General features: G+C 37.6%; 1 protein-coding gene across 3 annotated transcripts in view; it reads right to left on the bottom strand.

The window, feature by feature from the left end:
• ptch1 (patched 1) overlaps positions 1-23,720 on the bottom strand; it is a 56,437-nt gene that overhangs the window by 11,304 nt on the left and 21,413 nt on the right. For 2 of the 3 annotated variants that reach the window (XM_079897686.1, XM_079897687.1), the window contains exons 8-17: positions 22,850-22,997; positions 20,417-20,548; positions 18,965-19,120; positions 18,513-18,611; positions 15,107-15,232; positions 10,769-10,887; positions 8,288-8,783; positions 7,729-8,038; positions 5,018-5,160; positions 1,312-1,495 (exon numbers count right to left, since the gene is read on the bottom strand). In XM_079897686.1, coding sequence (XP_079753812.1) covers positions 1,312-1,495; positions 5,018-5,160; positions 7,729-8,038; positions 8,288-8,783; positions 10,769-10,887; positions 15,107-15,232; positions 18,513-18,611; positions 18,965-19,120; positions 20,417-20,548; positions 22,850-22,997 — 1,913 coding nt within the window. Of the gene's footprint in view, positions 1-81; positions 177-1,311; positions 1,496-5,017; positions 5,161-7,728; positions 8,039-8,287; positions 8,784-10,768; positions 10,888-15,106; positions 15,233-18,512; positions 18,612-18,964; positions 19,121-20,416; positions 20,549-22,849; positions 22,998-23,720 lie in introns of those variants that run through there. The other variant, XM_079897688.1, reaches the window with a different exon arrangement.

Genomic DNA, 23,720 nt, shown 5'->3' with positions numbered 1-23,720 from the left:
CTCAAAGTGACAGACTGCACCTATTAAACATGTCGATTTTTTTACCGCCCCAGGAGGAAAAGAGCGCTAAATTACCAGCTATCAAATCTCGACATGCAGCCGAGTGTCAATCCTGATGATGATCTGCTGTAATTATGTTGTCAAAAATCTGCACTGCAATATCCCATTGCTCCTCTCTGGAACGAACACACACACGCGGACGACCATCAAACGTTTGAGTATTGCCAAATTCATGCTGACAGTTATCACCTGTCATCAAAGCGTGTGTGCACTGCAGGGCTTTCAGCAGCAGGCCTGGAATGAGTCATCACTCTGGCTACTGGACTTGGATAAGCGGCAGTCTTAAAACCACAAATAAAATCAGAAGAATGTGACCCAGAATGACTAGCGCTCCAGAGGTGTGTGTGAGAGCATCTGTGAAGGGTGTGTGGGTGGAAGGGAGGGAATATCTGAGTGTGTGTGTTCTAGTGCCTGAAGGGGTCAGGCAGGACCACTTGCTAAACATGCTTTTGCCCCGTTATAATCTCCACTATAAATTTCCATCAGGACGGGAGTTGGACGTCTGCCAGCCTGCTGTGGGGGCTCAGACTCGGAGAGGCCGTTTCAGCTTGTTATCCAGTCACATTTTCCCCTAGCGCCCACTGTGTACTGCACACACACAATGTACACAAGATCACGCAGCCCAGTGTTGCAGTTAACTTTAAAAATACAACTACAATTGGAATACACCCACTTTTTTTTTATTATTATTATAAATTAATCAAATTAAAATAAAATAATCAATCAGAAACAACTCTCCCCTTCTGTTTAAAGTATAAAATTATGTCACTAAGCCCTATTATTTGGTAAGCCGAAAAATAAAAAACCCTACATAAGAAGATAATATTTTATTTTTTTATTATCCTGTTTTTGTATCAAATAGGTAAAATTACGGACGTACAATGTGTTGTAAATGCCATTTCATGTTGACGTTTATCATTTAACACAAAAAATGTATATCCTACCAAATAAAACCTGAATAAAGGAAAAAATCCCCCAAATGACAGCAGGTTTATTCACAGGTTTAAAATGTCTAAACTTCCAAACCACTAATGTAAACTAAGCATATCCCAACCACGTAATGCATTAATGCCATCTTCTGCTGCTTGGGATGAAATTATTGTGCTCACAAAGCATAGGCGCTGAGGATAACAGGATAAGATCAACAAAATTCAGCATATTAAAATACTGAAAATAAAAGTTGGTTACATGGACTCATTGTAAAGTTTCTGGCCCCTTGGACTGGTGATAAATGAATCAGAAAGTACTCACTGTTGAGTCTGCTGACAGGAATGGAGTCTGTCCTGTCATGGATCCACTCAGGAGGGTGTGGACGGATGTTGGCCTGGGATGCGGCGTAGGCAACCGGGTCATTGCTCACCCAGGCAGATAAATAAATATGGAAGGCGTTTGGGTTGATGATTCCATCGGCACCCACCAACCGCTGTCTGGTTAGCTGGTGATTAAAAAAAAGAAAAAGAAAATGTAAAATTAGAAACTGTTCAACACGGTTCGTCTGCTAACTTTAACTATTTCTAGAAAAAGCAGATACACCAACGTATGTACTACATAATTGAGCATTGTGAATGCCCACCAGCACTGCAGCAATCTCTGCTTCTCACCTAGCTACCTCCTGTGAAGGCAAAGTCATTACGGCATCACACTCAATGCCATACATGTTTCTCAAGAAAATAAATCTACAGTTTCCTAGCCAGGAGTTGGGGGTCAGTGTGCACTAGAGTGTGTGTGTGTGTGTATGGGGGGGGGGGGGGGGGGGGGTATGGTCAGGGTGTGTGGTAGAAATGAGAGTAAGTGAGAGAAAAATTGCTTGAGTTAGTGTAACAATAAAAAAATTGGCCGGAGTCCCTGAGCGCGTCTGTGTGCAGTTAACCTTGCTGTTAACACTGGAGGAAATGCCACCCAGCAAATGGAGGAGAGCTATAAAAATAACACAGCATCTGTACAAATGTTGCAAACACTTGCTTCTCCTGACCCCTATGAATACCCACAAAGCCCGGCGCCACAGACGGCTCCTGCTGTGAAGGCAAAAATAGGGTTTTTGATAGGACAATGACCTAAAATCCCACTCAACACAAGTAAAAATGAAAAACAAGTAAAACTGCCTGAAAGCAACAAAAAAATCTTGAGATTAAATACAAAATAAATAAATAAATAAAAATAAATCTGTAAAAAAAAAAAAAAAAAGCACGCACTTTAGATTTTTTTTTTTTTTGGGGATTTATTTATTTAAAAGGGACAACGCACATTAATCAACATGAGGACAAAGTCCAAAATGTAAATGTGCCAGATTTAGCCATACAGGCTAATTTTCATCTGCAGTCCCTAGCAGGTTGATGGTTAAGAGAAAACAATAAATACACTACAACAATACAATAAATACATATCAATAAGAAAGCCTTAGATAAAAATAAGTAAGAATAACACTACTATTCGCAATCTGGACAACTGGCAGGTTAATCAAAAAAACAGAAAAAAAACAAAACAAAAAGTATCCTACACAGTATCATACACAGTAGACACAGATTTTTTCACTTTCACCACGGTTCATCTTAAAACTGACGACGCATTTATAATGTGGTTTGTTGTAAATAATTATAACAAAGTGTAAAATAGACAGAGTTTGGCTAATGTACGTTTCTGTCGATGGATACGTATTCTGGCTTCCCCATACGTTACAACAGCGATGATCAAAAACACATGGACAAAACAGTCACTCTTTATAAACTTTGTTCGATGCGAGTGCTGCATGCTCTAATATGACCAGTCATTTACGCCATCAAACCTGTGCTCCGCACCGGCCTCGTGTCTCACGGAGGAGCTACGGGAGCATAAAGGAGGAGCGACGACAGTAGAGGATGAGAGAGGACCAGGCCTGGACTATTTTACGTTATGTTTTGTTTATGTGTGCACTGCAGTCGTCCATGAGGGGCTGCCGCTTTTTCTTCAGTTTCGTGTTTGGTTATTTATTTAACCTCGTTACAATGATATTTTATTTATGTAGATTTTTTTTCATTTGCATTGTTCTTGCATTCTATGTAAAAAGACTGGCGAGTATGATAAAAATTTTTTACTAGACAATGGTGACTCAGTGAGCCTCATCGAACCTCAATGGTGTGACTCAGTGTCCGAAGGGGGTTGTAATTTATCATAGTAATCAGAAAGATGATGGGAAAAATGTTTAAATAAAAATAAAATCTAAAATAAAAATAGTAGATGAGTAAGAAAATGTCTTACTCAAACTTTCTATTTTATATATTTGTTTTATTAAATAGAAATTTTATATCATTTTGTATTGATTTTCTGTTTAATGTATTTCAAAATGAATAATACATATAATATAATAAAAAATATAAGGTGAACAAGAGACAGGCAGCATGTGATTCCCGCCTCTTATCTGTATACACTGAAAGGGGACATGGCAGCACTTCCAAGAGAAGGGAATAAGCGGACCTGGATTCCAAAGATCTGGATTGCATTAAGCAGCAGGATGCGCAACAACTGTATGTCTTCAAGCTGTCACGGGAAGCACACAGTGCAAAGCTGGCGGCCTCCTGGCCCACTGCCGCCCCTCTTCCCTCACAGGCAGAGGAAATGACATCACAGGGCCGCACACCAACACAGATCGGCTGGCTTTTCTTTCCCATTCAGCTGGCAATGGTTCAGCACAATAATGACCACTTGAAAACAACAAAAATGCAAATCATTTCTGGTCTTATGTGTGCATTGCCAATTACCTGACAAGACGACACACTCTCAAGCACACATCCGTCCGCTCCACACCTCCCACCCTCTAGTCCCTCTGGCATATGGTATGCCTTGTATTTTTCATATTTTTGCTCTCCTCTTGCCTGACATTTCATGCTGGGTAGCAACTGGAAACTGTTAATGTGTTAACCTGTTATGTTTTTTTGTGTGTGTGTATGCGTGCAGTGGTTTCTTTCTTGACAAGGCCCCTCTGAAGAGTCCTGAAAAGGTTGTATAGGCTGAGCTTTAGGCCTGCAGCAAGAAACTGGAACAAATGGTTTAAATGAAGACTTAATTGCTTTTTCAGAGGCAAGTTGCGGCCCCATCGAGAGCTTTAAATTCCTGTGCTTGGTAAAGCAATCAGAGAGAGAAAGAGAGAAAGAGAATGAGGACAGATACAGACGAACATTCAGAACCCAGGTGTGGTTCCTATGCGTGGTTATAAACCCTGACACTGATGCTAAAGTCATATCTGGCCAAGCACCCCTCCATCATCTTGAGAATTACACACACAGCCAGAGATTCACATAAACATGTTGACCATGTCAACCAGGAAGTAACAGACAAGGCCAGGCCACTGTACTGTACTATCAATATACTTCGGGGGGAAAAATAGAGATGGGCATGACAATTGTTTAATGGTAAATAATAATTATAATAAAATATATTATTATTATTATTATTATCAACAATTTTCAGAATTTATATAAGTATAACATTAATAATAAATATTAGTCAATATTATTAATAATTATTATTATTATTAATACTAATAAGACAGACAGACAGATAGACAGATTTTTTTAAACATTCAGTAAAAATAAAAATAAAATAATAAATACATAAATTAATTCAAATAAATTAAAATAAAATAAAATAAAAATGTCACCAAGCCCGCTTATTTAAAAAGCCAATAAACAAAAGAAGTTAATTAGTTTAAGTTGTGAAGTTAATTAGTTCATTTAAGTTGTGAAATTTATTGGGCGACCTGCATAGTATGTTTCTTAGTAAATAAACAGTGAAAAGAGTGTAAAGAGTTCTTTAAAAAGAGTGGATACTCTGGATATAGGTGAAAGTTTATTTGTGGATAAACCACCTCGGCTCCATCATCTCTTTGAGAATCATGGGATTCAATCTATGAAAACTGGAGTTGCATTGAGATGTATCAGATCTTACTCAAGTGAGGTGGACTCAAGTCTAGTTAATTTCTTACCAGGTTGATGTTTACTGGCTTATCCCTGCGGCCGGTCTGCACCAGGAGTTTGTAGGCCAGGACACCATCGTCAGAGCCGTTCCTGTAGTTCCCCTGAGTGATCCTACCGGCCTGCCAGTCCTTATCGAATGCCTCCTGCACACCTGCCGGGACACACACACATTATTTTGTGGATACTGTTCAATAGGTTATACATAAATCATGTTAACCTCTCCTCTCAGTCATCCCTCAACCCCTTGTTCTCTCTCTCCCCTCAACGCCAGTGGTCCGTTTCTAGGGCACATTGTTTTCTCTCTCCCTCGCCTCACTGTCTGTGACCAATTTGTCGAGCCATTTCAAACCACAATATTAAAGACAGCTCTCTCCACCCTCTCTGGAGCGGCCTTTACTGAAGCCTATACGCACATACATACACCAAAGTAAACGCACACATAGAGACGCTGCCCCTGCACCGAACAAAAATGTGTTCCAATGAGACCGCTGAAAGGATTAAACAAAAGAAAGTAAATGAAAAACACCAATGATGTTTGAGGTTCTGGTTGACCGAGCTGACAGCGACAAAGCAAGTCTGTACATGCCACCCAAACTCTGTCTGGACAGAAGTTGTTTGGAAACAGGTACGCCTTTTAAAAAAGGAGCTATGAGAGAGAAAGTGGGCAAAACAAGGTTTTCTTTTGAATTTGACCCGCCCGGGATTAGATACGGCATTCCGAGCACCCGACACATGGATTTCGTGGAAAGAAGCCGCTGTGGAGAAAGCCATTGCAGGGACATGCCCTTTATCTCCCAATCTTCTTGTTTTTTTTTGTTTTCTTTTCACGGTCACCTTCACTGCATTTTTTTGTAGTGAGAGAAAAAAAGTATTTTCCTTTTTTTTTTTTACAGTTTTGCTCTGTTTTTAATCTCTCAACTGAAATCTCATTCTCGGATCATAATCCGTCTAAAGAAATTAAATGTGTTACAGATTTGGAGGTTTAACAGCGTGATTGATGTTGGTGAGAAACAGATGATCTGATGATGGTAAAATTGAGGTAAAACTCATCTCCAACTAAGCGAGGCGCTGTCTGGAAACCAAGACAGTCTCTAAAAATGAAGCAGTTTGTGAAACTCAAATGCTTTTTAGAGAAAATAAAATTGTTTATAGGCAAATGGAACGTTGGAGATTTTTCCCCTTTTTAAAAATACTCCACCATTCAAAAGTTTGTGGTCGGTACGATTTTTTTTTTTTATGTACCTGAAAGAAGTCTCATTTGCTCACAAATGTTATGAAATATTATTACAATTTACAAGAACTGTTTTCCATTTTAATTTATTTTATTCCTGTAATGGCAAATCTACATTTTCAGTTTTTTTGGCCAGAAATCATTTTAATGTTGTTTTGATGCTCATTTCTTTTTTATCATCAATGTTGAAAACTATGGAAGCTTGTTTCCGCCACTGAATAATAAATAAATAATAATAATTGTGACTTTTTACCTCACAATTCTGACTTTTTTTCTCACAATTGCGATAGATCAAGTCAGAATTGTGACTTTTTTTCTCAGAATTGCGAGATATGAAGTCAGAATTGTGAGAAATAAAGTCGCAATTCTGAGAAATAAAGTCGCAATTGTGAGATATAAAGTCGCAATTGCGTGTTATAAAGTCAGAATTGTGAGATACAAACTATTCTGAGGTAAAAAAAAAAAAAAAAAAAAAAATCCATCTTTATTTTCCTTAGAACTGGACTTTATATCTCACAATTGCGACTTTATATCTCACAATTGCGACTTTATTTCTCAGAATTGCGACTTTATTTCTCACAATTCTGACTTCATATCTCGCAATTCTGAGAAAAAAAGTCACAATTCTGACTTGATATATCGCAATTGTGAGAAAAAAAGTCAGAATTGTGAGGTAAAAAGTCACAATTATTATTATTTATTTATTATTCAGTGGCGGAAACAATAAAGTGTTTATATCTCGCAATTCTGACTTTATAACACGCAATTGCGACTTTATTTCACGCAATTCTGACTTTATATCTCGCAATTCTGACTTTATAACACGCAATTGCGACTTTATTTCACGCAATTCTGACTTTATATCTCGCAATTCTGACTTTATAACACGCAATTGCGACTTTATTTCACGCAATTCTGACTTTATATCTCGCAATTCTGAGAAATAAAGTCAGAATTGCGAGATGTAAACTCGCAATTGTGAGATAAAAAGTCGCAACTATCTTTTAAAATGTTTTATTTTGTGGCGGAAACAAGCTTCCATAGAAAACAGTTCAAACCATGATACAATATTTCAGGATTCTTGGAAGAATAGAAAGTTCAAAAAGTATTTATTTGAAATAGAAATCTTTTGTAATATTATAAATGTCTTTACGGTCTCTTTTGATCATTTTAATATTAATGTACTTTGCTGAATAAGAGTATTAAATTCTTTTTCAAATTTTTTTTTTACTGAGCCCAAACTTTTGAATGGCAGTGTACATCTAACGAAATGTATTGAGGTGTATGCTGGCAAAAAAAAAAAAAATGCTTATGTTGGTAATTTTGCTTATCAGTCAGATGATCTCTTTCAGTCTAAATGGGCAGTTCTGGATCAGAATGAGCTGCAATGTGCAATATAACCAGACCTTTTGGAGTTTAGTTAAAAGTTTGGCCTTTACCAATGGTTTCTTACACAAGAATGATCGATTGCACATCTGAGTGTATTACCTTGCAGCCAGTCTCTGAAGTAATGCAGCCACATGCGTGGGAGCTGGCTGTCCTCCTCCCGCAGGACGTACTTCACAGTGCCGAAGCGTTGGTGCAGCTCATAGAGCTGAGGCTGGATCTGTGCGTAGTCCGCTCTCTGGGTCACCACATACATGTTGTAGAAGGAAAAGTAGCGGAATTGGGCACGGATGAAGTCGTATTCCCCCGTCTCCCTAGGCACAATGTCAGTCAGCTCTAAACCGTCCCGGACGCAGGTGGTGCCGTACAGACTGACCCCGAGCAATGCCAAGAAGAGCAAAATTACCACCACCTGATAGGAAACACACAAATAGAGAAATATGAGTCAGAGTTTGGCTATATCTGAAGCTACTGCTGTTTTAGTGTCTTATGACTAAGTTCTGCCCTGTTTGAGGTGTTTGTGGTTTTCAGAAGGCCCTGACTCACAATAATAACACTCACAAAACTTAACTCCAGGAGATTAGCTCATTGCTGGCATCTCTAATCCCACTTCTAATCAGATGATGTGTACGATGGGGGAAAAAAAGCATTTTACCCTCACCTTTGTTGTAGGCTGCAGCAAAAACGGTGCATAATGATTCTCAGCGAATGATGCAAACGTCCATCGAGAGCACGGCGGTTCCAGGCAGCGTAAACTTGACTCCCCAAACTGAGATAGCAAGTCTCGTGTGGAACTAGCGCCATCAGGACTTTGGCAGGATGCTGTATCGGAGGCCGCTCCTGGCCCTGCGCTGCTGTTGTTGCGGTTGTTGTTGTTATTGTTGTTGCGGTTGGGGTTGGGATTGGCATTGGGATTGGGATTGGGAGCAAAGGGTTGGACGGAGATGTGAGAATGTGGCTCTGCCGTGGTGTAGTAGGCCTGTGTTCTGGGGTCGTACTCTGTGCGCAGCTGTACGGTGGACTGCATGGTGATTTGGGTGTGCTGGGCGAAGCTGTGGCTGCTGTAGGAGGGCGGAGGGCTGTAGTGGCTCGAGTCAGCGGAGGAGTCGGCGTACGCTGCCTGCGGCTCCAAATGGATCACCCGGTTAGCACAAGGGCTAAAGGAGAGAGAGAGAGAGAGAATGACAGAGCATTTCAGTAAAACAAAAGCACCATGTAACGGTCGATTCTGTGTGGAATTTCCTGCAATATCAATTTATATCACAACAACACAGGAAATGATACAGAAGAGCTGGATAAAGTCGGCATGTATAGACTAACATTCACCACAAAGGAAGTTCAAAAAGGTAGGGATCTTAATCATTCTTCCTTCTAAGATACCTCGATTGATCCACATTGTAAGTCAGCATCATTCTTATCCTTAATGAATAATCCAATCCCATAATGCCTACTACAAGCTCAGTTGTGCTGTCCCAATTTGCCTACTTTTACTATGCACTAAAAATTACTATTTTTTTAAAGAAAAAGTAGATAATTTTGAGTGTAGCAGAAGATTAGGCAAGTTGTGGGACATACTATTACATCATAATTGCGTCTTTAATGGGCCGGACTATTGCATAGTTTTGTGCATCCTGTCACCATCAACTGGCCTGTCATTTTATCACAGTTAACATCCTCTTATACATCCTGCATATTTCAGTTTATTTAATTAACGCTACTCAATCCGGGTACCTTTGGGATACTCATTTTAACATTTGGGACACACTCATTCTAATTTCGAATTCTAATACTACCAGGATGGTGGACGATGCGAGAGACCGTCATTCAATACAGATAAGTATCAATAAATACATAAAAAAGTGGATTATTTTACCCAACATTTGCGTACGCTCTGTTTTTTCTATTATTATTAGAATATATTGTTGTTAGCTTAACAACATGCTAACATCAAATTACTGAAATCAATTGAAAGTGTGTGGAGTGTCCTGTGTGGAGAGCCATTTGTGGCGAGTCGCTGCCTATCTAGCATGCTCCAAATCAGTTACTTATAAAGGTTCATGACAGTTAGTATGCTGGCTTAGAAGGCAAATGAAGAAAGTTAACAAGGTTTTGTAAAAGAGCTTGTATCTTCTCCATGATTTTCTATATGAATGGAGAGTAAACGAGTGAGCTTGTGAAAGTCCTTCAGATGTGGCAACTCATTACTCTTGAGCGCTCATGCAAATGCATGTAAACACGACCGCAATCAGCTTTCCAGTCGAGAGCAGTTAAAGCCGAGAGGCGAGTGAGTGCTGGTGACTAGAAAGCAAGCGTTTCAACCATGGTGAAAGTTTAGGCATCAGGTTTAATTTCCTGCAGGAGTTTGGGGGCATGACTACGAAGGTAAAGTATGTGCCTATAGCTGACTCGCTTTCTCTCTCTCATCAGACACCAAGAATGTTACAGAAAGCAGGAGAGGCAACAGCATGTCTTATTTAAAGGCCCGGGGCCACAGACAGAGAAAAACATCAACACACGCACATATGCACACAAAGTATATATGTTAGGACAGGTTGACGCTTAATTGTGCGGTTTTATACTGCACTCAGTGTCATAAGTCATTGAATATTTTATCTGAATTTATTCACCATATCTGATGAATGTTTATATGAGAATAAAAACCTAAATGAAATCTGTTCATCATAAAAAGTGATTGTGTGTCTTCAGAAATTTTGGACTAAACCATTCAATTCATATGCATTAGATTTACGATATCTTTTTGAAGCATCAAAGTGATAGTTGAGTAGACTGTCAATGGAGGGATTGTGTTTCGAAGATGTGCGAAAGTCTTGCGGGTTTGGAACAACATGAGAGTAAATGATGACAATATTGCTTTAAGGTCATCATGAGAACAAAAATGTTTATATATAGACCAAAAATGAATGTATGTTTACTTGGGGACAAAACCCTAGAAGTTAGCTAACTCTATTTGGGGACATCCTTCAAAAGAAAATTGCTTAAATGATGTTTTTCTCCTAAAATGCAAAAGGTTTTTTCCTATTCAGGGTAGAGTTAAGCTAAGTATGTATTAAATATAATTAGCTTTGAAAACAACAGCAGTTCATGATGAGTCTTCCTTTAGCCAGATAAATGTGTTCATTACCTGACAAAGCAGCAGAAAATGTCAAAGCGGCGGTCCTCTCGGCGGTACAGGTCCATGCTGAGGATGGCAGGAAAGATCAGCAGCACCATAGCGAAATTAAACACCACGACCACTGCCGCCTGAGAGAAAAGAGAAGTTGCTATTAAGCACATATTCACACTTGCACAAAATATTCACATACAGCAACACCAGCACATCTGCGGAGGGTCTATGCCAAAACCACAATGATCCCAACAAATTCAATTTTAAGACAATTATCCTCTTCAGAACAGATGAATGACAAAAAAAACCAACACAACCCTTGCCATTCCAAAACTGAATTTGGGCTCATCCATCTTGAGTGAAACCCACTTAAATTTCTAAACGTAAATCACATTGCTATCGAACTCATAATTCGATCAACACACTCCAATATGAAGAACTGACTATGAAGTGGTTTGTATCCAAACCCAGGAAAAAGACTTTCTCAGTGTTCAGCTAGATGTGGCTCTTCTGACCTTGGGAAACAGCCACTTTCTTTCAGAGCCGATATATCACACGGTTACTAAAAAGACTCCACCGGGCCAAGAGCTCCTTACCAGCGTGGGGAAACGAGCGAGTGATTTGAAACATTTAATCCTGATTAATTCGGTTGAAGCTTACAGAATAACTAGTGTGAGAAGAGAGTGGATGAAGAAAAGCGACATGACAATGAGAGTCAGAAACCGAGAGAGAGAGAGAGAGAGAGAGAGAGAGAGAGAGAGAGAGAGAGAGAGGGCAGATCGAAGCATGCCTGTCCTAGTTAGGGTGTATTTTTTATGGGTGGAGGTTGGAGCCATGTCAGACTGCCAGACCACCCAGAGAGCAGCTCAGCCTGACAGAGCCAAGACACAAGAAGACAGAGAACTCATGGATACAAAATACAGTGACTCCAAAAAGTATTTGGACACACTTGTCACTGCATTACAAAACAAAATATCTAATCTATCAGCCCTAAAAAGGAACAGAGAGAGAACAAATGAGAGACTGTGCATGAGTGATTCTAGAGTGAGATCTGTTAGGCTCGACATGTGCGGCCGCTTTTAGGCTGCCAAAGAAACAGATAAAAAGACAGAAAGTCAGGGAGGTGCCAAAGGAACAGTGCTAACAGAGACACAAGAATTAAAACAGAGAAATAATGTTTAAATTCAACATTAAGTGGTAATTGCAGCAACCCATCACTTCTGTAATGTTATGACACAAAAATACATGTTGTTAAAGTAAATGTGGCAATTTATTTTAATGGGGAATAAATAAAGACAACCATTTTTTCCTCTGGAATAATGTGCACCAGTGATTTGTTAAAACTTGAAATGTACTCAGAAAGGTTGCATTTATTTGATCAAAAATACAGTAAAAAAAAAAGCAGTAAAATTGTGAAATATTATTACAATTTACAACAACTGTTTTCTATTTGAATATATTTCAAGAAGTAATTTATTAAAGCTGAACTTTCAGCAGTCTTTAGTCACATGATCCTTCAGAAATCAATATGCTGATTTGATGCTCAAAACATGTATTATTATCAAATGCAGTTGTGTTGCTTAATATTTTTATTGAAACTGTGATTCTGTTTATTTATTTTATGAATATAAAGTTCAAAGGTAAAGCATTTATTTGAAATAGAAATCTGTTGTAAGATTATAAATTTCTTTACTGTCAATTTATATCAATTTAATTAATCCTTGCTGAATAATTTCTAGTTAAAAAAAAAAATCTTACTGACCCCAAACCTTTGAATGGTAGTATATATATATATATATCAGTCAATTAGGTACATTTTGAGTTTTGAGTTTATGTTGACTTTTTGACTTTTGTTTTCCCAGAATAGAAAGCCCGCAAATTGGTATGTAAGTGTATAAAATGTTCATAGGGACAAGATTATCTATAGGCTTGAGATGCATATGGAAGAGTGCGGCATAAAACAAAAAACAATTTTTTTTTAGTAATTTTTAAGCATTTCCCCCAAGGTGGATAAGTTGAAACAAAACATTAGACAAAAGTTAAAGTAAACACATTTGGACACAAACGATCAATTAAACACACTACAGCTGAAAAGAGACTGTTAAGGCAGGAAATAACATGTTTGCAAAAGTAGTATCTCTTAGCCGTGAGTGAGTGAGTGCGTGTTTGTATGTACGTGTGTGTGTGTGTGTGTGTGTTCACAGCGGTTTTGAAGATGAGTGTTTTCAGGCACAGTTGAACAGGTGCCAGTTGGAGTGCGCTACAGTGAAAAACAGCGTGTGTCTGACAGATGTGTGTGAGACATCAATCCACACATCCTAATACTAGATCTACAGCACCGTATGAGTGCGTGTGTGTGAGTTTAGGCGTGAGCCACGTGTGGTCGGCAGTCTCATCCCGCACAACATATTCTGAAAATATGCAATCATTGAACAGACAAACACAATATGAGACTTCACATTGTCTACACTTGCAGATATATAAAGAAATGGTATATTTCTGATTTAGGATCAAAGGATCCCAAAATGGGGGAGGCTGTCTGTAGGGTTTAGGCTGAGATTTGTGTGAGCGTGTTTGTTAAACAGAACAAGGCATCAGTGTGTAAATCTCTGCATCTGTCTCTGTGCAGCTGTGTTATGTGGATGATGGCGGGGTTACTTCACCTAAAGTTCAAAGGTTAAGCAGCTCAAGCGCTGAATCAGTGTGAGTTTCATGTGAGGGCGATGAGGCTTCAGACGTCCAATGGGGAAAATCTTTCAATTGAATTTAGTAAGACTGATTAAGTAGGTTCAAACGTAGGTAGTTTCAGATTTCATCTAGGCCATTTAAAAGGTTACTTCACCCAAAAAGAAACTTACGTCATTTTTTAAAGAGTTACTTTTTTTCAGTAGAAAATCAACCATTCAATCACAATGAATGGGGACTGGAGCTTTTAATCTTCAAAAAGGATGTGAAAGCACCATAAAAGTGGTCCATAAGACTCATGGTATATATTCAAACGTCTTCTGAAGCCATACGATAGCTTTGTGTGAGAAAAGACAAACATTTAAGTCATTATTGACTGAAAAATCTCCATTCATGAGTAGTGAATCATGAACGAATTTGATTCATTAAAAAGATCTGACTCAAAATTATTCATTCAGGAATTGGACATCAAAACTTGTCACTCAAACATGCTAAAGAGAGCTAGAGAGGATTATAGTCTTATTGTGTATGATTCGTCATAGAGACTACTTTTAATACACTTTAAAGGCCTGTTCACACCAAGATGAATATTCAGTGGGAAAATTTTGCACGATAAATGGCTGTTAATGTATCTGTTTAGTAGGGATGTGCCTGAAGCCTAATTCCAAATTTGGAAAGGCACGGAAAATGAAAAATGCATTCAACTGAGCCCCTAAAGATACATGGTTAGGCTTGCTGCGGTAGTCGGTTATACATTACAGTACATCTTCACGTGAGGATAGTAAGGAGAGATGACTGACGGCTCGGTAGAATGTGTCATTTCCTTTCTGAACACGGTATTTGGCTTCGAGGCACATTCCTACTGTTTAGACTGACACGAATATTAGTATGGAATCAATGCAGTATTTCTGCTTTTCTATAAGTGCCACCTACTGTCAGAAAAAGTCAGTAAAATTGCATTTTCCTTAATTTTCCTTCATCCTGATGTTTTCTCTGCATTGTTCTAAACTGAACTGTCATGCCGAACATTTGTGTTGGTGTGAACAGGCCTTACAGTTGCTTTTGAGTTATTTTTTGAAGACTGAATTCTCCAGTCCACAGCCTTCAGAATATCTCCTTTTCTTTCCCCACAAAAGAAAAAGAGTTATAGGTTTGGAACGACATGAGGGTGAGTAAATGATGACAGAATTTTCATTCGACAGTCTCTTTATCCTGATTTAAGTCAGGAACGGTTTGTGGGCAGATCTCCTGCTCAGCCTCTTTGCAATGTCACTTCCACAGCCTTGCGGTCATAAATAAACCGCAGATGTGTGGAACAACAATCCGTGAGACCCACCCCCACTCCCAGATTGAGTTACATGCCCACAATCTGCACACTTAGGGGGCCATACCACTAATCACACGCCGTAGGGGGGGTTATGGGCCACACCAGCTCCCTCAACCTGTCACACGCTTGGTTTGATGAATGAAATCAATAAAAGTCACGTGGAGAAATCTGGAGTCAATGAAGGTTTGGAACACACGCACATACACAAAGAAAGAGCAGGTATGGACATGGGAAATTTCAGCAAACATCCATTGGTAATATAAACAAACACACAATTGCTACAGACAAGCAATTTGAACTGCATTCCTGTTTAAGAAGATGGAAAAAAAAACACACACACAAACCTGTAAGGAGAAGGCTCGGAGTGCTGGGATTGGAATAAGGGCGGCCATGAAAAATGCTGTGACATTACTGATGGAGGTCAAGGCCACACTAGCCCCAGTCCTCTTCAGACATTCACCAGTGCGGTCCTGAGGGAAAAAGACAGAAAGTAACATCACATTGTCAACAAATCCACAGCAAGTATTTTATTCTTCCCCCTGGAGTCCACTAATCAAGGTCTCTTGCACCAAAAAGTGTTGTATATTAGCTTTTCATGTCCATTTTTAATTCTGACCCTGAGAATTAAACTGGCTGTTTTTGCTACTGTGCCTCAGACTACTATACATAAATTACCTCTGTTATGACTGGCATGTGAAATGAGTAACAATGTCATTACCAAGTTGCTGAATATGTAATAACATGTAAACATGGGGAGTATTATATTAATGTGTGCACAGTTTGACATCAATACCATGGCGAGTACAGTTTTTGCAGCTAGTCTGATGCGGTTTAGTTTAGATGGCTGATCTAGGAAGATGACTGACATCTGGCTCGTGATAACGTTGACATTTTTTATATTTAGAATAGATTTATTAAAAACTGTGATTTACTGCAAACTTAGTCACTTATTATTCTTTCATCTAATTGTTGTGCTTTGAATGATTTTATTCTTATCTCGATCGAGTTTGGATTTAGAACAAAATATATAATTCAGTGTAACTGGAAATGACAATAAACATTGATTAAATTATAATTGTTTTAATCTATTCAATTTATTTAATTAGTTATATACCAAATATGGGGGTATGTGCAGCTCTAGATGTTCTGAGTGCATTCTGTACTGCTTATTTTAAGACAAATTAAATTAAAATAAAGCATTTATAAAATATCTTGTCATATGATATAAAAATTGTTATGTTTAGTGTAAACTTATTCAAAACAATTATATTTTGAACAATTATATTCTCAGCTCGACTGAGTTTGAATTTCAGTAGAATAGAAATAAATGAGTTTAACTAGAAATTTATGATAAATACATCAAAAACTTTCGTAAATAACAATTCAGACGTTAGCAGAACAGAAACTGAAAAGACACATTATGACTTAAGGTGTAACTTTCATTTAAGCGTGCTGAAGTTTAAAAATCGAAGAGAGCTGATAATCAAACAAATTGCCATGACAACTTAATGAGCTCAACTTCTGATGAAAAGCTTTCCTTTCTTGCCCCGCTATTATGTGGATTTTTTTGGAGAGAGGAAAAAAGCAAAAACAGATTCATTTCCCTCCCTTTTCATTATCCCTCACTCGCACAGAAATATTTTCCATCAATATCATTTTAAACAAAGAAGCCCATGGTGCAGAAACACGATTGGCTCGTTGTCTTGTTAGGATAAGCACTCTCTTCTCGTTTCAAAGTCATTCAGGGTACGAGGCGCAAAAGAAACAGTTCAAAACCCCATCTCCGGACACACAGAGGTAGAGATGAGGAGAAGGAAAGAAAGAGGGAAAGTATTTCTGTGGTGTCTGAGGACGTGCAGGACCACACACAGAGAGCTTTAAGACAGGAGGGCTCTGCACTCTCTCTCCTCCCACAGGGGAACTGTTTACTTTCCACACAAAAGTGTCGCTGCACGCTGTGCAATCTCACATAAACACAAGCAAATACATGCCTGAACTCAGCCGTCTGCATTAGAGTAATCTAAATCACCTCTCATACACCACCACGCGTACACGCACACACAAAAGCTAAACAAAGATACCCCTGACAGATAGATAGACGAAAGCACATAAATAAATTTACTAAAAAAACAGATCACAAACACTTAAGATAGCCATTGTCCAATCAAGTTTTGCAGGCAAAACTAACAACTCAAATCCTTAACATCTGTGCTAGTAATGGCTATACAGAAACTGATTAAAGATTTACACAAAAAGTACTGTGGCAATACCATGGAAAAGTGATGATATCAGATGATAATATCATGGTATTTTGATAAACTAAAAAGACCAAAAGTATGTGTAGAAGTATGAAGTATTAAAAAGACTGTACTGCAGAACAAATTACTCTTATGATCTGGTTCTTTTAATGAATCGTTCAAAAATAGTTGTAATCAGGTTTTTTTTTTTTTTTAAATCAGTTTAACGAATCCTTTACTATTGCTTTTAGTAAGTGTGCATTTTATATTTTGTGCACTTAAGATTTGTAAAATGGAAATTGGTGTCATATATATATATATATATATATATATATATATATATATATATATATATATATATAGGGCTGTCAAAAGATTAATCGCGATTAATCGCATCCAAAATAAAAGTTTGTGTTTACATAATATATGTGTGTGTACTGTGTATAATTATTTTGTATATATAAATACACACACATGCATGTATATATTTAAGAAATATTTGCATACATATACTGTATATATTATTTATATATAATTTATATTATATATAAATATAATTTTTTTATATATAAATTACACATTTTTCTTAAATATATACAAGCATGTGTGTGTATTTATATATACAAATTTAATTATACACAGTACACACACATATATTATTTAAACACAAACTTTTATTTTGGATGCGATTAATCGCGATTAATCTTTTGACAGCCCTAATATATATATACATTATATATATATATATATATATATATATATATATATATATATATATATATATATATATTACAATTAATGGCAAAAGTGCATGGAAATGTAAACTGATATCTCTTACTGACACACAACTGCAAAAGATATAAATAACTTAAAAACATTTTTTTGGGTTACTAACGTGCCTAAGACTTTATATGCCTAAGACCTACAGTACTATATATACATATGGTTAAAAAAAACCCTGAATAGATAATACACCATTATTATAATATAATGTAATATAATATTGCATAAAAATTTGAATTTAATGATTCATTATATCAGATTTAATAGATATTATACAAATATTTATACAATACTAAAATATTACATATTTATTCCATGATATTAATTTGTTACTTCAAAGTATGTTATAAAATACAATGGAATGAACACGAAAAAACAAAAAAAAACAAAAGAAAACAGACAATGGTAGTATTTTTTTTATCAGTGTTGTGACATTGTTCATTGGCCCTCAGCAGATCAAAGCGTGCTAGTGTTTTTGAAGTTACATCACAGGTCGGGGCAGGTACACACACATTCCTTTATGTAAGTGATAACATGAGGGTACGCTCAGATATACCCCCTTCCTCCTGATAACATACTAGCTCCCTCATTTCTGAACTGACTGCCTTGTCTTGACACTATCTTTGGATGTGTAGTCACTATGTGTTTCTGAGGGTCTGTCACAGTAGAAAACAGTAGTTGTTTAGTAGTGTTCCCTGTTTTTCAGGACGTGTGGAATGAGATAACACACCTCGAATGGAATCCTCTTGTTCTGGCCGGTCTCGCTGAAAGCATGAGCCAGGAGAAAGACATCATCCACCCCTACACCAAGGGCCAGGAACGGCAACACCTTTACGCACATGAAAACAGAAAAGCATGCTACATATAAAGTACACAGTAGGTACCGTAACATCTTAGGGCTAGTTCACACAGAAATGTTTTAACAGCAAAAGATGCTGGTCAGTGGGGAAAAAAAGAAGATGCAAGGTCTAGAGATGCATTATTTTAAAGTTGGACTTCTTTTAACTTGAGTGGCGCGTTTTTAGAATGGCGTGTCATGTGCGAGACGCTGCAAAAGATGCGAGTGCTATGGTTAAAGATAGCGTTTGCATTGAAAAAGATTGGAAAAGTAGCACAGCGGAATGAATGTGTTTTGTGTGAACATCAACAGCCCCTTAGATTACTCATGTTCATGCGATGTACCTGTGTGGTAGCGGCGTTAAAGGAGATGCCCAAAAGCGAGCAGAGTCCCAGTCCAGCGGCGACAGAAAGAGTGACCAGCAACACTCCGGCCAACCCGACCGCCCCCTGAGACTTGGCGCAGTCCCACCGCAGCATGGTCAGACACGCATAGGCAAGCTGCACACAGATAACACAGCTATAGCGTTAATCTGACATTATCACGTTACCGCAGTGCCGTTCTCATGAGTGCGGTCACGGCACAGCAGGGTCAGGCATGCACTGGCAAGCTGCATGTAACATAACACTAGGCCTATACACACCAAGTCTGAATTTTCAACACGAAAAAACTTTCATGACAAGATTTTAAAATGAAAAAATGTGTCTCAATATTTATCAATGATCAGTCGATCAATTGAATCTTAGGCTAGGTCAATTTTTTCTACCTTTAGACACTTGTAGAGAAGAGAGATGGACAGAAAATTATATATGGACAGTTACTGTAAAAGTAGATTCAAACTCTCAACGACTGCATGAGTAGTTATCTGCTTGGCAATAGCGTCAACCAGTTGACTAATTGGTTTATTTAAAGAATTTCTGTACAATTTTTACTTGTTTGGGGCTTATCTGACCAGGACTGGACACATTTCTTTGGGGGCATTTACATTAAAACAACTAGATGGGAGTTGCAACATAATGGAAAAGAATACAGGGGTCTCAAGATGCATTTTTTTAAGCTGGACTATTTTTAATTGTATCCACCTTGTGAAAAAGAAGTGCCTAAATCTTAAAAAGTACACTTTCATGACTATGTTTCTTAACACATTACATTTTAAATCATTATGTTTCAATATCTCTGGTCGTGCTTTAAAATACACTTATGTACACGTTGACTATCATACTAAAGCACATGTAAAGTACTTCGTAATTTTGTAACTTTGTAACCGCAGTGTGTTATTTAATTACATTTAAAGTTAATATATTTTTATTTACTGAATTGCAACTTCATTAAAAAGGTGTTATTACAAATATATTTAAATAAATTACATACAAATGTCAATAGAAATTACAGTAAAGTATATTTTAGTTTACCACAAATACTTATCAGTACATTAATTTCTGTATAATCACTCTTTTAAAAAGTATGCTATATTGTACTTTTATTTCACAAGGGACAGAGACTTATAAACACCACGCTTTTGGTGGGATGCTCAAAGAACAGAGCAAGAGGTTTTGTATTTTCTTGTAATTTAGTTACTCCAGTTTTGGTGTGAAATTACCTTAAAATGTTGTTAACATCAAAATGAGGCATATTCCACGATTATTCAAAGACTCGGGTGGATACTTAGGTTAAAATGTGTAACGCAGAATGTAGTGAATGAGGTTGTGCTTTAACCTGAACATAAAAGGAGTCTTTTAGTCTAGATAAAACTAAAGCTCTTCAAGACAGAACTGGAGATGTGTGAGTGAGTTTACCATTAGGAGGTAGCCACTGGCGATACGGATCACGCTGACATCAGAGAAGGACTTAAGAATGTCTTCGAGGGTGGTGGTGGTGAACGTGAGAACTTTCTGAGACGAATTTACAGACACACTCTGCTGGACGGCCTGAGGACACACAGGACGGAAGGAAGAAAGAAAAAAAATATTTAATGTTGTTTATCTTCGATTCATTTACACCCTTTCTATCATTTTTCTATCTATCACTTTTCCTTGTTTTGTATTTTCCCTCTGGCGAATGAAGCTAATTAAATAAAGTGGAAATCACAGTCCCACAAATGTTTCAACAGCACAATTATCCAAGAAATGAAAATCACAGCCCCACCCCCTAAAACCACACGCACTCACATCCACAAACACACACATGTTCAGCCCTGCACACACACGCACTAAAAGGAAACCCTATGCCAAGCGAAGGTCAGGGCTGACAAAACAGAGACCAGATGATGTCACACACAAACCACCAATGGGACGGCAGCTGTGAAAGAGATTGTGTGCTGAGCGGGTTAATGCGTTCCAGACGGTCCTGTCAAACACACACACACACACACACAGATACCACACACATGCTAAAACACACACACACACACACAAGTGCTGGGGCCACCATACCAAGAGGGGGATTCTGCAATGGACACCAATCACTAGCAAAAACTAGCTGTGTTGTAATGCAGTCATTCCATATTAAATGAGCAAATCTCTTATCAAAAGCATGCTAAAATGATTTGTAAACATTAGTTAATGCATTAGATGACTTAACAATGAACAATAATTTTACAGCATTTAATGATGCATAATTTTATATATAACATGTTGGACAAGTAACAAGTTAACAATTACAAGTTATTATAAACTAGGGCTGTCAATATTTATTTATTTTTACGATAAGTATGCAATTAATCGCACAAAATGGTGCGATTAATCACGATTAATCGCATACTTATCGTGGAATTAAGCATACATCGTTTATCTTGTTAAGGGTGTTTATTTTGTTGTCATTTGCTATATCCAGCAAATTAAACTATCAGATTAAAGGATGCTTCTTACAAAACTGTATTTACTGCGAGCTTTTTTCAAGGTAAATGTGGGTGTCTTTCCAAAAAAGGACACTTGGAGACATCAAAAGGACACCTAATAACCAAATTATATAAGGAGCCCAAATAATACATACATTTATGCATATGAAAGCACACATGAAAAAAAAAAAAAAAAAAAAAAAAAACATTACAGATTAAACCTTTTCCGAATCCAGTGTACAGTGTGTGTACAGTGGAACAGCAAAGAGCTTTTTAGAGCTTGTTTTCATTTTAGACATGTCAAGCTGTGATATTTCACAGGACCACTTGGAGATGCCCCCCCCAAAAAAATTTGTGGAAATAACATGAATGTACTGAAATGTATCTGTGCATAAATTCAATATGCGATCAGTGCGTCGAGAGCCCACGTACGTACAGTTTGTTATACTGTATATACTATTGTTAATTTGTTAATTCATGTTTGTTAATAGTACATTCATTCATTTATACATTTTGAAATGTTATATGTAAATGTAAACATTGACACTATGCAGTTATAATAAATGCTGTAAAAATGTTGTCCATTGCTAGTTTGACATCCTAACGCATTATTGTTAACAAATTGAACCATATTAATATTTTCTGTAAAATGTTCATTTATAAATAAACAATTGTTCATTTTTTAATTCACATTTGTTCAAAATACATTTATGTGCATTATTAATAAATGCTGAAAAAAGGTTGTTCATTGTTAGTTCATGACACCTAATGCATTCAATAATGTTAACAATTTGAACCTTAATGTAAAGTGTTGATTTCTAAAACAGACAGAACCGAATTACCTCTAGAAGATATTTTCAGTGTCACAACATTGCCCATCAAATACATGTGAAGGGTTTAGTGTGCACATTTCTACAGTGTCCCATCGTGACCTTTCCTGACCTTACAGATGTGCCCCGTTTTTCCAAGTTCACACTTAACCTGAGCGTTTAAAGTATGAAAAAGGAAAAAAAAGGAAGTCTATGCCTTTGAAGGACTGCACTTAAACAGCTGGGTCCTAACCTCAAGAGACACAGCGCCTTTGGAATGTATGCATTACTTATGACTAAAGACGAATGCCTTCACACTGCATGAGTACATGTATGTGAGTGTATTTTCCAGGAAACACAAAGTTGGACTGAAGGAATGAATCACCACGGGCCCCCTAAACGGTTCATAACAAGATCCAGTTTTAGGCAAAGTAAAACCCGATGAAAGGATGAATTACTAAAAACACTACATCAGAAAAAGTCACTGTAAATGTCTCCACTAAAGTAGACTGAAGTCTGGACAACAACAGAGCATTTTTACATCCTTTCCGTGAGGTGATTCGCGGTGAGAGACGTGCATGTACCTCAGAGTATCTCCTTTGCCAGGCCTCTAGTACGGCAGCTGCTTTGTCCTCATTCCAGTTGATGTGTGAGACTTCATCGTAGCCCTTCAAGTGCTCGTACATCTGCTTTGGGGTCATGAGTTGGAACATGGTCTGAAGAGCCTGTGCACTTTGAGGAAGAGTGAAAAGAGAACAAAATGTTGAGCTGAATGTATGGTATAAACTGACCAAGCTTTTCATATACAAAAAGTTGTGGTGACATTAAATGGTCAGCACACAACTTTGTAGTGCGTTGTCCTCTGTGCAACGTGTGGCCCAATTTCTAAACAAATCGCTCGATGGGTGTCGCTTTATTGGTTATTGTTTAGCATGTTGTTAAAGCTCAATTTCTTGGGGGGAATGAAGTGATAATGGACGCTGCTTAAAAAGAGCAACAACAGTCTTGACCTTGTCTGTCATTTCTTGGGGATATAAAAACATGAAAAGAAGCACTAACATGCTGAAATACAGTGGTTGTCACTTTGCTCCACAGACGAGCTCAGACTTCTCCAACTGTAGAGTACAGACTCCCTCAAGTGGACTGTCAACCTGCTATTGTTCAATGAACACTTCTTGAATGAAAAAAACCCTTGACTTTCTCTTTTCAGAAAGCCACAAGGGAGTGAAAAGATTCCTAGAAATCGTAGTGGACGATTCCAGAGCCACTTGAGAATATTTTTCCGCCGCCACCACTGCAGCGAATTAACATTTTTGGGATTTGTGACAATGTTCTCTCATAATATGGATGCTGAATTCTGTCCCCACTCAAGACCTAAAGAGGTCTGAAAAAAATAAATTAAAAAAACATTTCACTCTTAGAGTAAAAGGTGTGGGCTTCCTCAGTCTGTGGGAA

This window comes from Squalius cephalus, assembly GCF_949319135.1.
Source record: "Squalius cephalus genome assembly, chromosome: 16".
In the NCBI taxonomy this organism is placed as follows: domain Eukaryota; kingdom Metazoa; phylum Chordata; class Actinopteri; order Cypriniformes; family Leuciscidae; genus Squalius; species Squalius cephalus.
Note: the sequence above shows the minus strand (reverse complement) of the source record. Positions and strands in the feature narration are given on the sequence as shown.